General features: G+C 34.8%; 1 protein-coding gene across 9 annotated transcripts in view; it reads right to left on the reverse strand.

Annotated features, from left to right (window-relative positions):
• The window catches only part of LOC150092925 (RWD domain-containing protein 4), a 143,784-nt gene that overhangs the window by 33,512 nt on the left and 96,157 nt on the right, over positions 1-14,115 (reverse strand). For all 9 annotated transcript variants that reach the window (XM_090413365.1, XM_090413362.1, XM_090413361.1 and 6 more), the window contains exons 6-7: positions 13,014-13,059; positions 2,778-2,927 (exon numbers count right to left, since the gene is read on the reverse strand). In XM_090413365.1, the coding sequence (XP_090269491.1) occupies positions 2,778-2,927; positions 13,014-13,059 (196 nt within the window). The remainder of the gene's footprint in view (positions 1-2,777; positions 2,928-13,013; positions 13,060-14,115) is intronic.

Consider the following 14,115-nt stretch of genomic DNA (forward strand, 5'->3'; position numbering starts at 1 on the left):
TAGTGTCGATCATCAGGACCTTTCACTAAGAAAGAGCTGCACAATACCGCCATGTTAAGGGTCCTAAAGGGTATAGAATAATCGATGACTCGGACAAAGAAGAAACTTCGCGAGAAGTCATGAACAAACCAGTAGAAAAAAAGAAAAAGTAGTACTTTCGTGTGGACAAAAGATTCATGTAAAAGGCAATGCTGAACAACAATTGTAAGTACTTATATGTGTGATATTCCCAAGCAAGAACGTACATCAAGTGTGTCTGTTTATGGGTACAATAAGGTTGTGTAAATTAATATTGGTTTAAGCTTATTCAAAATATTCTTTGTTTTCAGTTTGTGTATGCTTGACTAGCAGGATAATCCAAATTGTGATTTAACTTTAAGGAAAGAAACTAGAACTAAGTCTGAATCAGGAAGAATTGAAATTGACAGAGACTTGTAATGCAATTTGTGTGTGGATCAGACTGTAGAAATATTCCTTTTTGATTTAATTAAATGGTTTGTGAACAACACACTGGACTGATTCTGTCAATGCACTATCCTTAAAATTTCACACCTGCATAAGATAAAGTTTAAGTGATCAACAATTAAGCCACGACTAATTAAAGGTAAAGATTAACATAAGCAGGGAATGCTAACAATATCTGCTTTGTTTTTAGTTGAAAGTCTTATAATCTCACACTCAATACATAGTCTAACTAGTGCAGTCGTAAAACAATAAATTTGTTAGACTATAGAGTGCGAGAATATAAGATCCAGTAGAAATAAATAAATGGCAGCAATTGATAGTTAAGACAGTCAACTATTCACAACAATTCGCAGTTTTAAGTAAACAACAAAAAAAAAGACGAAGCAGAGCTGAGAAATACATAAAAGAAAATATAACACCAGCATCAGAAGATTTATATGATAGTGGTTTCCTTTTTCAGCAAGATTCAGCTTCTTCTTACAATTTCAAGACCACTACTAGATGGCTCAAAGAAAGGCAAATCAATGCAATTCCTTCGTCGACAAACTCACCAGATTTAAACCACACTGAGAATTTGTAGGGAATTTATGAAGTTGCCCCAAGAGACAAAAATGAACTTGTTTCTAGAGGCAACTTCATAAATTCACTTCACAACATGCCCAGACCATATGGGCATGTTTTGATTAAAAAAAAAGACTGAACTGCTAGTAAATATGCTCAACCATTTACAAACTATTATAAAAGTTAAGGGGAAGCAACAAAGTATACTAATTATCATGTTGCTTCCCTTTTAATGTAATTCTTGTGCATTTATTTCTGCATTATTCTAATATTTTGAACCACGTTAAAAATTATTCTAAATTTGTGAGTGTTTTCAAATAAGTTTTCTTATAATTTATATTACATTTTTATGTGTTTACATGGTTATATAATCTACAAAGTATGTAGCATTAGATTAAGCTAATTCATATTTGGTGATAATTATTTTCTATGCAATAAATTAGAATTGCAAATTTTCTTCAACACATTTTCTTTGATTATTCTAATTTTTTTTTATTCAGAGATGTAATATTAAAGCACAGAGCTTCAAAAATGTGCAGTCAGTGAATACGTTCCATTATTCTGCATAAAATTCAAAATGTTTCAATGCAAGTGGAATTATAACTTTAATTTACTACATTTATGAAATTTTATATTAACTTGCATAACAGACCTCAATTTCTTAAATACCAATTTAATGCAAAGGGGAAGGAAGCGACTCACTAAACACAGTTAAGTTCCCAGGAAAGTGGGAGAGAAGCAGTACAATAATTATCAACTTTCTAGCAGGAGACATAAGTCTATAGTGAGTGTGCTGACTTTGGAGATGCAAGTCCACCTCAGGTAGCAATGGCACAAACCTCATGAATTACCCAAGTCCTACCTACCTATCAACTAATTTTACATGCAGAGGGGAGCTAATCTCTAAACACAGTAAGTTCTGAGGTGAGTAGGGGAAAAAATAAGTGCAAAAGTGATTATTAACTTTCAATCAGGTAACATAAGTCAATCTATGATTATTATACTGATTTAGGAGATGCAAGTCTACCTAAGATAGCAGTGGCATGAACCTCACAAACTGCCCAAATCCTATTCTCTATCAAATAATTTTACACGTAACACTACTAAAAGATGTTCAAGACCAGTTTTATGTTTATGTGACACTATTTCGTGTATGTTCTTTTCTATTTTCAACCTAAATTTAACACGTTAGGAAATGGTTACCTAATTATTAATGGTCAGAGTTTTGCAGCTAAGAAATCAATAAAATATTAAAGGAATAACAATTTTAATATTAAGAAGGGATACTTTTTAAATTTTAACTAGTTTTACAAATTAAGAACTAATTTCTCTTTAACTAATCCTTCATGAGCACTAAGATATAAAAAAAAAAAAATTAAATTAAAATAAATTGTTTTTATTTCAATTTAGATTCATTTAATTTTATTTTATATGGTGTAAGTTGGTCTAATACAATGCCTGGAAGTGGTAGCATACACTTTACCACTAAGGAAAAGTAGAATTTGTTGAAATGCATCAAATATGTGGAATAAAACAAAACCATTACAGAGAAAGACAGAGAATGGTACCCATCCCATGAGAATCAAAGTGATTCATTCTGCTCATCCTAAAACAGTGTGAATCTATCTGACATCCATCTATTCACAATTTAGAGTAATACTTAGGTACAATTCATTCCACACTATAAGAGAACAAAGTCACCTGTGGGATGTGAAGTTCATTCAATTTAAAGTAAGACAGATCCTGCATACCTGAGTACATCCAACAGGTTTTTCTTCAGTTTTAATACTGTCTTCTGCTGAATCTGGTATCTCTGGCTGGCCAGCCATTAATTCCTCAGCTTTTTCCTTTGCCCAGTTGAGTAGTGTAAATGTCATTGGTGTTCCCAACCACTGAAGTGCCTATGTTCCGCAATTCCCCAAACAAAAAAAAAAGCATATAATATATTACATTTATCTTCTATCCCAAACAACCAAGGAAATATTATAAAACAATATAATTTATTTTTAAAAAAATGAAAAAAATTTTACATCCTTTATTTTTTTATGTACAAATTTCAAATTTGATGCTAAGAATTGAACCTATTTATTCAAATCCTCCCTCCCCATTTTTGGTGAATTAATTGTATGAACTGTCTCAGAATCGTGACCAACCTTTAAAAAATTCAAAGGATGATCAAGAACATCATGACTATTTAAAAGAAAATCAAAATGTTATCCAAGTATTCACTATAAGCATAATAACATCTTCTGATAAGAATGTAATTTGGCAAGTATAACATATTATATAATCAAACAGTAAAACCTTGCCATCACTATAAACACTAATTGCATAATGGTCAGATGCTGCTACCAGTATACCATTATTATTATTATTAACATCTGACCTCCATGGAATCAGAGAATCATCATGGGAGGTACACATTATCTCTCTCACACAAACACACAAAGCTCATCGAACTGTACCTTAAACTGATTCAACATTTCCACATCCACAACACTCTCAGGCAATGCATTCTGCTCACCAACCATGCTCATGCAAAGAACCTGCTCCTCTTTTCTCTGCTCACACCCTCCTTATACAGTTTCCAAGAATGGCCTCTTGTTCTACCCTCCCTCCCATTCTTCCATGTCAACCTGATAACTCCTGACTAACTTGTGTCTAAATCATATCTCCCCCTCCTCCTTCTTTTAACAAGGCTTTGCAATTTACATTTTTTCAATCTGTCTTCATACTCAACATTCCAAAGAAACCACCTTTGTGAATCTTCTCTGGACCCTTTCTAACATATCCTTGTCAACATGAAAACTCAGTGACCAATAATCCAAATGAGGCATACTCAAAGCCTTATACAATGGAATTGTAAACTATTTATTTCTGCACATCAGAGTACTCTGCATTATTGCCATTATCTGATGTAACTACTTCACCACTTGTGCAATGTGGTCCTTGTCCACCACCGCTCCTAGATTTTTAATCTCCTCTACCTCCTTTAAAGTTTCCCCACTGAGTGTATACTTTACATCCCATCATTGCTTACTAAATTTCAAAACCTTAAATTTTGTAACATTGAACTGATAATTCTACTTACCTGCCCATTCGTACAATCTATTGTAAGAATCAAGAAGGCAATAATATCTGCTTGACTCTTCATTGCTCTCTCCCATTTTATATGAGCTGCATATCACCAGTTAAATCCATCACAATATCATTAATATACAAACCAAACAACGGCCCCAATGCAGATCCCCTGCAGCACACCACCAGTGACTTTCCTCTTTTGGGATACTGCACCCCACATACCTGACAGCCAGTCACCAATTCAATTCTCTAGTCTGTTATCCAATCCCATCCATGTCAGTTTATTTAACAGCTATTCATATGACAGTATCAAAAGCTTTTGTAAAATCTAAGTATACCATCGTATATGCATCTCTCTCCCTTGCCCAATACATTTGTCACCTTGTTATGTCATAAGTAAGTTGGTAAAACATGACCTCCCGTTAACAGAAAACCACAGAGAATATTGCTGTTATCAACAAATTTCTGTATCCTAGTTCTCACCAATTTCTCCAGTACATTAACCACAACTCCTGATATATAGATTAACCTATAATTTGTAGCCACAGCCATATCACTATCTTTATGCAGTGGAACAATTTCACCTCCTTACCACTCTCTCTTAGAACCCATGCTGTTGTAAGACTTATTAAACAGGCATGCCAATGCTACTGCCAATTCCCTTAAGACATGTGGTGTAATGTCATCAAATCCTATTACCTTATTGACATCAAGCTTATTTATTTCCTCATATACCTCCTGCTCACTCACAATTAAGCCATCCTCTCCTATGTCCTCTACACTTGAGTTTTTCATGATTTCATCCTGATGGGGATGAAACAGTCTTAAAGATTATTTGCTAAATACCTCAATGATGTCTTCTGCAGCAGTTACCATTCTACCATTTTCATCCATTAACATCAACTTATAACCATTCTTCCTTCTACTTGCAACATATAAAAAGAACTCTCTAGGATTTTTCTTGGCCTGATTAACTCATTTCTGTTCATGCTATAGTTTTTCTGTTCTTACCAACTGAATTACCTTCATGGCCTGCTCTTTATACACCTCATGCAAATGATTGCTACCATTATTCATCTTGTACTGCCTTTTTTTTTCATAATCACCAGCCTTGTAATTCCACATATATCCTTTTCTCAAAGAAGTCTTTTTATGGTTAGCCACAACTCAGGTAATCACTTCATGATCACTCTCACCAACTGGAGGGAAGTGGAAAACCCTACTCACAATCACATCCTCAAGTGATCATATCTAAAACTCTTGATCCTCGTGTGCCCTCCTTTACATAATGCCTGAGATAGTTGCCTATCAAGAAATTCATTTTTTTTATTCCCAAATGTTATCTCTTCATTCCAATCTATACCACCATCATTAAAATCTCCCTTAATAAATACTCTTCCCTTATTCACTAACCCAAGTTGCTTATACATTTCTTCATCACCACCCTCCACATTATCTAGCCTATAGTAACATCTAACTAAATCTCTTCCTGTCAACCTCCACTTCATACCATACTGACTCAAAACCATTGTCACTATTTACATCTCGCATCTCCACTTTGCGTGGACATAATTTGCCTATCATCAACAGCATCTCTCCCCTCCATTCTTGTCCTTTCTATCTTCACAGAAAACATTATTTCAAAACTATTCCTCTCAGGATATCATCTTCATTCAACCATGTTTCACTTATTCCAATTTTTGGGTGAATTAACTCAATCAGTAAAACAACTGCATCTCCCTTATTTCTGATACTCCTGGCACTTGTAAATAAACACAGCAATTCACTTTTAGGTCTATAACAAGTCCTCATGCCACCTATAGGCTACTTCCAACATCCAACATTCTTGTTCTATCATAATCACTTTCAGTAGTACTATTCTCATTTACAATCACTTCAGTCTCACCAGTTCCTCTCTCCTGATCTTTTGCAACACCTCATACTTTCTCTACTCTCTCTTACATCACTCATTCCTCCTTGCAGCAAGTCTCTCTAAATGACTCACCAAATCCATTCAAATGCAACCCGTCACTTTTGTACATTCGATCTTCCCTTCAAATGCATCCCACACATTCACAAACTTACTCCCTTCTCCTCACAATGCTCTGCCAACATACCATTCACAATCCCTGTTCTTCATCTCAACTCACCATTATCATACCTAGGCAACACACTAACTACCCTTCCGACCATATTGTTATTATTGCAAGAGACCACCAGGGAGTCAGGGATTCATCGAGGGAGGCCACACTCTACACGCACCAGCTATCATACTTATTCTTGAATTCATTCACACTGCTTGCGCACCCAACATCCAATGGCAATCCATTTCAATCACACACCACCCTAAGATAGAAAAAATCTAGCCCTCGCCCCTTATTAGCAGCATTCATTCTAAGCTTCCAGGGATGCCCTCTTTCACACCTATCACACTTTCAACATATCCACACCCTCACCATAACACAGCTTTCCAAGGCTTCTACACCCCACTTCATGCTCTTTATACCACTGAAGACTGCATGTTCATTTGGGTAATGTAGGGCTTGCATATTGTAGTCCTACCATGGAAACTGCTGTGTAAGCTCAGTTCTGAATATTTTTGTGCAGATTTGTGTTCCAGTTGATGCCAGGAACTTCGCCTTCAATGTGTCAGCCAATGAATGGTGGTTTCTACATATTATCCTTTGTAGAATCCTACAGTCACGTTTGGTAAGTGTGGTAAGTCACCCACTGAGGGTAGCACTAGCTGTTGACTCCCTGCAATTTCATCTCAGTATGGTATCACTGACTGTAGACCTGGGATAGCCCAGTTGGTCAAGAATTTGCCAGAGAGGCCTGCAACATGCATCCTATCACAATGCCTCTTTCAAACTTGTCAGTTCCCTTCTCACAGCTATTTCACCAAAACATAGTTGCACTAACTTTCGAGCATCATATTTCTTCAGTTTATACCAGCAGAAACATGTGAATTGTTACATAGCATGATGCACCTTGCCCATGGGGTGTCCAATGGCATCTTTTCAAGCAGTGTAGGATTCCATGGATCCTTGTCTTATACCTGATTTTACATCAGACCATCCGTCTGTACATCCATCAATTCTAAATGCTGACTTGCAACTTAAGTTATAGGCTATATATATATTGCTCTGCGTAATGTCCCATTTACACCATATAATTGTATCATTTTGAACAACTTTTTTCTTGGCTCACAGATTCTGATAACCTTTTCTACATCTACAAAACTTATACTTCTGTATAAGTTTTGTAGATCTTTTGTAGATGATTTCTTGACTATTTGTCTTAAAGTGAAAAGTCCAACTCTATTTGGCCAGAAGATTGAACTTAGTGATTTTTCTCCGCAATTCTTGGCCTCTTCTTAGGTATGCTTGCATAAATCTTACCTGGAACATTCAGTAGAAAATTCCTCTGCAATTCTCACACTGATTTTTTTTCCATGTTTTATAGATTGATACTATGAAACTCATCTCTACTTCAATTATCTGGAATTTGACTTTCTGACCAGACCACTTGAATTATGCAGTGTAGGCAATGTGAAACATTTGTACCTTCAGTGTACAAGTATTTTTTGGTCAAATACCATCTACTTCAGCTGAATTTTCAGATTTCAGATAGTTTTTTGTTCAAGTAATGATACGTACATCTGACTGAATTCTTTCACTGACAGCCTTATTTCACAACCACTCAAACTAACTACCCTCATAATCATCATCATCAAATTCCTGCCATGTGGCCTCAAGGGGTGTACAGGATATGAAAGTACTACATAAAAAATTTACATTATTACCAACTTCCTATCTACAATTTTCCTCTAAATCAGTCTGTTACCTATCAAGACTCCAACGTTATCACATCTTATATTTCTATCTTCTAAGGCACATTGTACCGTATCAATCCATCTATATCTTGGTCTTCCTCTGGGTCGTTTCCCTGCCAACCTGGCAGAGAACACTTGTTTTGCTAATCTTTCCTCGCCCATTCTGTTTAAGTGACTATACCATCTGAGATTAGCTCTGCTAACGCATTCCTGGATGCTGACAATATCAAATTCTTTCCTAATATCCTTGTTTTTAATATGATATTGCAATTGATGCCATCTGTTGATGCCTCTAATCTTTCTCAGATGGTCAAGTATTTTACTTCTGACCCAGCTCTCAGATCCAAAAGTTAAAATTGGCTTGAATACTGTCTTGTATACAGCTAATTTAGTGTTCTGACTAATTTCTCTCTTATTCCATATGAATTTATTCAATTGACTTCCTACCATATACCAGCTTTGTTGATTATGTTGTCTATTTCCATATTTAATTTACCATCTTCACTAAAAATTGTGCCTAAGTAGCTGAAATGTTTTACTTGTTCCACAGGTTCTCCATTCACGATGCAGTTAATATTTTCAATGCTTCTGCCTATTTTCATTGTCTTTGTTATTGCTTACATTCATACTATATCTATATTACAACAGTTATTCAATTTTGTCAGGGAATCTTGGAGACTTCTAGCGAATTTATTTAGAAGTATAACATCGTCCACATAAATGGTTCCAAAAAAACTAATTATTGCTTGATATAATGCCCATCGACACCATATAACTGTGGCGTTTTGAATAGCTTCTCTTTTGGCACCTTGCCATATGCCTTTTCCTGATCTGCAAAACTTGAATTCACATTTTTGTTATATTTCCATGATTTCTCAACTATTTGTCGTAAAGTGAAGATCTGATCCTGACAGCCTCAATTTTGGCCTGAATCCAGCTTGTTCTTCACCAAGTTTCTCTTCCACAATCCTTTTCAACCATTTCTATCGTATACTTGCATAAATCTTACTAGGAACATTCAGTAGAGAAATACCTCTGTAATTCTTGCATTCAGTTTTATTTCCCTTTTTATATATGGGTACTATGAGAGCTCTACTCCAATCATCTGGAATTCGTCCCTCTGTCCAGCCATCCTGAACTATGCACTGCAGCCACTGTAAGACTTTTATACCTCCATGCTTGAGCATTTCTGATCGAATATCATCTACTCCTGCTACCTTTCCACATTTCAGGCCTTTGATAGCTTTTTCTACTTCAAATATGGATATGTATTCCTGACTGCATCTCTGTTGACTGATTTTTACCACTGTGCTGTCACTGCTTGTTTGATTTAGCAATTTTTCCAAGTAATTAGTCCATACTTCAAGGATATCTTTTTCTCCAGTTTTCCTGTCACCTCTATCATCTGTAATTCCTTTTACAGCACTCTTTCCTCCATTTCTGAGGTTCTTCAACAACCTCCAGAATATCTTGCCACCTTCTTGATATTTATTTTCTAAGTTCTTACCAGTTTTCCCATGACTTTTGTTTAGTTAATTTTACACAGTGTTTAGCTTTTTTACATTTGTCTCTGTATTCTCTAAGAGCACAAGCTGACTTATTTGCCAGGAACTTTTGATATGCTTTCTTCTTTTCCTTCACTGCCTCTTTAACTTCCTGTGTTCGCCATGGAGTTCTGAATTTTCTAACTACCCTATATATCAAAAATATTAGGTCATCCCAAAAAGTATGCTGTACTTGTTTAAACGTAGCCCAGCTTGTCTAAACATGAGTTTTTAAAGCTTTATATGTATCACTAAACTGAGGAGGCCACATTCTAAGGAATTCCACTTTGCAAGAACATCATACATAAGTTATTATTTAAATAGCCCTTTATTACTATGGAGGTCACTTAAGAGCACATTAGACACATCATGCTTGATGAATTCAAAAAAGGCAACAATGCTGCTAACACTGTAAAAAATGTGCATGTGTATGTTGATAAAGTTTTGAATGTGCAAAGTGCCAGCGAAGGTTCCAAAAATTTTCACAAGAGGACTTTAGCTTGAAAGACTCCTCTCGCTCTGGGTGTCCCGTCTCTCTTGATAATGATATGCTGGAAATCGCTATTCCAAGAGATGCCAATGCAACTGTTGAAGATTTAGCAAAAGATCTTAATTTCATCGCTATTTGCATGAACTTGGAATAGTGTCTAAGCTTGGCAAGTGGGTTCCACATGAACTGACGAACAACAATCGAAGAGAGCATGTCAACATCTGCACTGCTCTTCATTCTTGAGAGGTTCAATCTCTGTTTTTGAGTTGTGTAGTCACTGGTGATGAAAGGTGGATACTTTACAAGAATGTTAGGTGCTGAAGGCAGTGGGTTCATTCAAGGAAACAGGAAAACCTCAGCCAAAACAAGATCTTCAACCTCAGATGGTTTTGTTAAGCGTTTGGTGGAATGTGGCGCTGATATTATACACTTTGAACTCTTACCACAAAATAAATCACGGCTGAAGTATACTATGAACAACTCAACTAACCAAATGAAAAACCTGAAAGAAAAGAGGTGTTCTCTGGTCAATTGAAAGGATGTTGTTTTTCAGCATGATAACGTATGCCCTCATAGTGCAAGAATCACCTGTACCAAGATTAAGAAACTTGGCTGGGAAAAGCTTCAACATCCTCCTGATCTTGCACCTTCTGATTACCACTTATTTCAAAGTTTGCAACATTTCATTAATGAACTGAAATTGACCCTATGCGACTTATTTGCCTCCAAACCTCCTGAATTCTATAGAAATCACATTATGAAGCATTCACGATATTGGAAGAACGTTATCGATTCAAATGGAGAATATATACTTGATTAAATTAGCAAGTGATTTATTTTTTATATCCTTTCAAAACTTAGTGCTAAAAATGACATTACTTTTGGGATGACCTGATATTATCACTTTTTTTCCATCTCTAATTCCTTTTATAGTACTTGTTCATTCATTTCTAAGCTTTTTCAATAGCATCCAGAATGGTTTTATATTTATCTTCATGATATTTATCTTCTATATTCATATTAAAATCATCCCATCACTTTTATTTAGCTATTTTTTAAACACAGCTAGGCTTGCTTACATTTTTCACTGTATTCTATTTCATTGACTCACTTGCCAAGAACTTTCAACATGATTTCTCCTTTTACAGGAATGCGATTTTAACTTCTTGAGTCCACCATGATTTTAGATTTTTCTATCTTTGCAGACAATTTCAAAACATGTCTCTGGCTGAATCAACTGTTTCCTTCAAATTTTTATGCTGGATCTCTAAGATTGGTTCTTGCTTTCAAACACTTTCATTTTTACTCCAAGAATGGAGTAAACTCAAATTATACAAGAATGTTTGTATAATTGAGTCTACAGTTCACTTCTGAAAGCAGTTTCAATGATTCTTTTGAAAGCTTTCATACACATTTTTCTTTTTCATAGTATGTTTGTTTTTATTCTGCTCAAAACTAAATGGTGATTACCTCCTACTTGTACACCCTGAACCGATATTAAGATATCACTATCAATAAGAACTTTTTTTTTCTCGTGTCTTCTTTCCATGAATTTATGCATGTATTCATGTTGGGAACATGGTACCAGAAATGACTTGTCGATGTCAGAAATAAAAACCCAAGAAGGATGTGCCATTAGCTTTGCTCCCTTTTCCAAATTTTTGCAAAACATTTCTGTGTTTTAGAAACAAACTGTGGACCACAGGCACAATAAGTCTCAGTATCCAGTTTCATATACTGGTATTTTTAAGAATGCAATGACAATACAGATGATACAGTAATTAAAATAATTTAATTTAATTAATACTTTATTTCACCAAAGTCAAACTGGTACCATCAAGGAACAAAAGCATATATAGATGTGTGCATGAAGGCATCACTTAAGTGAGATCGAGAAGAAACAAAGATAGGCTGTTGTTTCTCTGCTAATTAGTCCTAAATAATATTACCTAGTGAATTTAATTGAATATTCTTGGCTGTTGGTTTGTGGATAAGTGTTTCCCAGATTTGAGTTTTGTGCATCGAGATTTGTATTTACTACAGTGAAGGTAGCCTTTCTCCAGCACATCTTGTGAAATGAGACAAAACATGGTCAATTGACTGATTAGAACAGCTAAACAGCTGCAGGACACTTGCTATAACATCAAACAGATCTAGAGACTTCAGATGGTCTATATAACAGAAAAGGGATGCTAATTTTTTTTGTGTGGTTTAAAGGTAGCCACAGAGTGTATTTATTTAAGGTTTTTGCTAAATTTTCATGCCCTAATATGGGATAGTAATGGATTTAAGTAGTCTGTTTTGGAGATGAGCTAGGAATGTCAATATTTTTCTGAATTTGGTGGGAATTGGTTAAGTAGGTAGTTGAGGGCATCATCATGATCATCAGACCAAATCAATTTTTCCAGGTAGATGAAGGTAATGATAATAATGCTCTGATTACTGAACTTAACTACACACACAACACATTCTTAGCCAATGGCTACATTTCACTAAATCAGAAAAATGTTGACATCCCAAACCACTGCTGTTTTACGTTGTTGTTCTTTTAGAATTATGGCCAAAGAAAGTAATAAAGGCTGTAATTATGTATGTGAATTACATATGTTTTGGACTTGGGCTGATTGGTCTGTTTTGCAATATCAAAACCATGAGCTTTTGGGAGTAAAAAAAAAAAAAAAAAAACCCTGTCACCTCTGTGACTGGCTAATTAATCTTCACATGAAAAGCCCTTATAAAGGTTCTTTCTGTCCTAGATGAAATTCAAACCCGAGGTCTTTCCAACTAAAAGGGCATACCAACTGAGACATAAGAAATAACAGAATTTATAACTTATCAGTGCTGTGTGGGAGCTGGAACAAACATGCATTTATTTTTTTCTGTATATGTTTCATGTGCTCCAAATGAAAAGGAATATAAAGAGAAATGCTCATTTAATAATTAGCAGAAAAATCTAAATAAAAATATAATGAGCTCTTAATTTTATTTTTAGCTGTATTAGTAATATTAATTCAGTAAGTTATTTTACAAAACTCACCTCCTCGTGAAATCCCGAGAGAATTACATTTTTTACTTCTGGCACTCTGAAACAAATCCAGAATAAGAAATTATTTTTATTAAATAGACAGGCATTCAGAAAAGTAATTTTTAATGTATTATTTGTCTCCACTGTCATATTTTGATATGCATATCAAATAATTATCCTAATAATTATCTATACATTGTTTAGATAATTATTATTAGGAACTTCAGACAAATAACTATGTACATATGGCATAAGCACATGGCTTTGGTCTCTGCTATACAACAGTCTACATACTTTATACTTTTCACTAATATGTGACAAATTTCAACAGAAATACTTTCCTTCATGGTTACATGGTGATCAGCTTTCATTATTAAAAAGTATGGAAACAATTGCTGTGTTATAATTAAAACCTTCAGTTTAATATAAACAAAAATAATCACTCAACATTTCAACCTTCACATTAAAGTCATCACCTGGAGTATACACATATATACAAGGAAACCAGAATGCAGTTGTAATATTTTTATATTTATTATTTCTTTGTCAGTGGTTGGTTGACTGCTGTCTTCTATCTTTGTCTGCTCCTTCGTATTATTCCCTTCTTTATCTTTAACTACGTTTTCTTCAACTATGTGAACTTTTCCCCTTTTCTATTATATCTATACTATAGCTTGTGCTCCTTACAGTTACTATCCATTTAATACACTTTACCTTATTCTAATCCAATTAACTTAGTCCCCCGCATGTAATCCTTTATACTTCCTACAAGAGCTCGAGCTGTTAATAAAAAGGCCTCTGAAATAGGCAATTCATGGTTATAGTTTACTATCTTCCCACACTATGTAATTCAAGAAAAATTTATATTATTTATCAACTGCACCATCCTGAATTAATTGTACAGCATGAGAAGATTAGTTATAACACTTATAGGATAGATCACTTTCTAAAATAAACCTTCATCATTCAGTTGCGGCAATTACTCTACTTAAGCACACGGGTTCCATTATTTTTTGTGAGACAGTGCATTGGTCAAAGATCAGGCGATAATTTTAAGCAAACAAAACATGTTTATTTAACCTTAAGCAACTTTACAATATAGTACACAATTGAA

The sequence above is a fragment of the Typopeltis vanoorti genome, chromosome 24, assembly GCF_054136105.1.
Source record: "Typopeltis vanoorti isolate ZY-2024b chromosome 24, IOZ_Tvanoo_1.0, whole genome shotgun sequence".
NCBI lineage: Eukaryota > Metazoa > Arthropoda > Arachnida > Uropygi > Thelyphonidae > Typopeltis > Typopeltis vanoorti.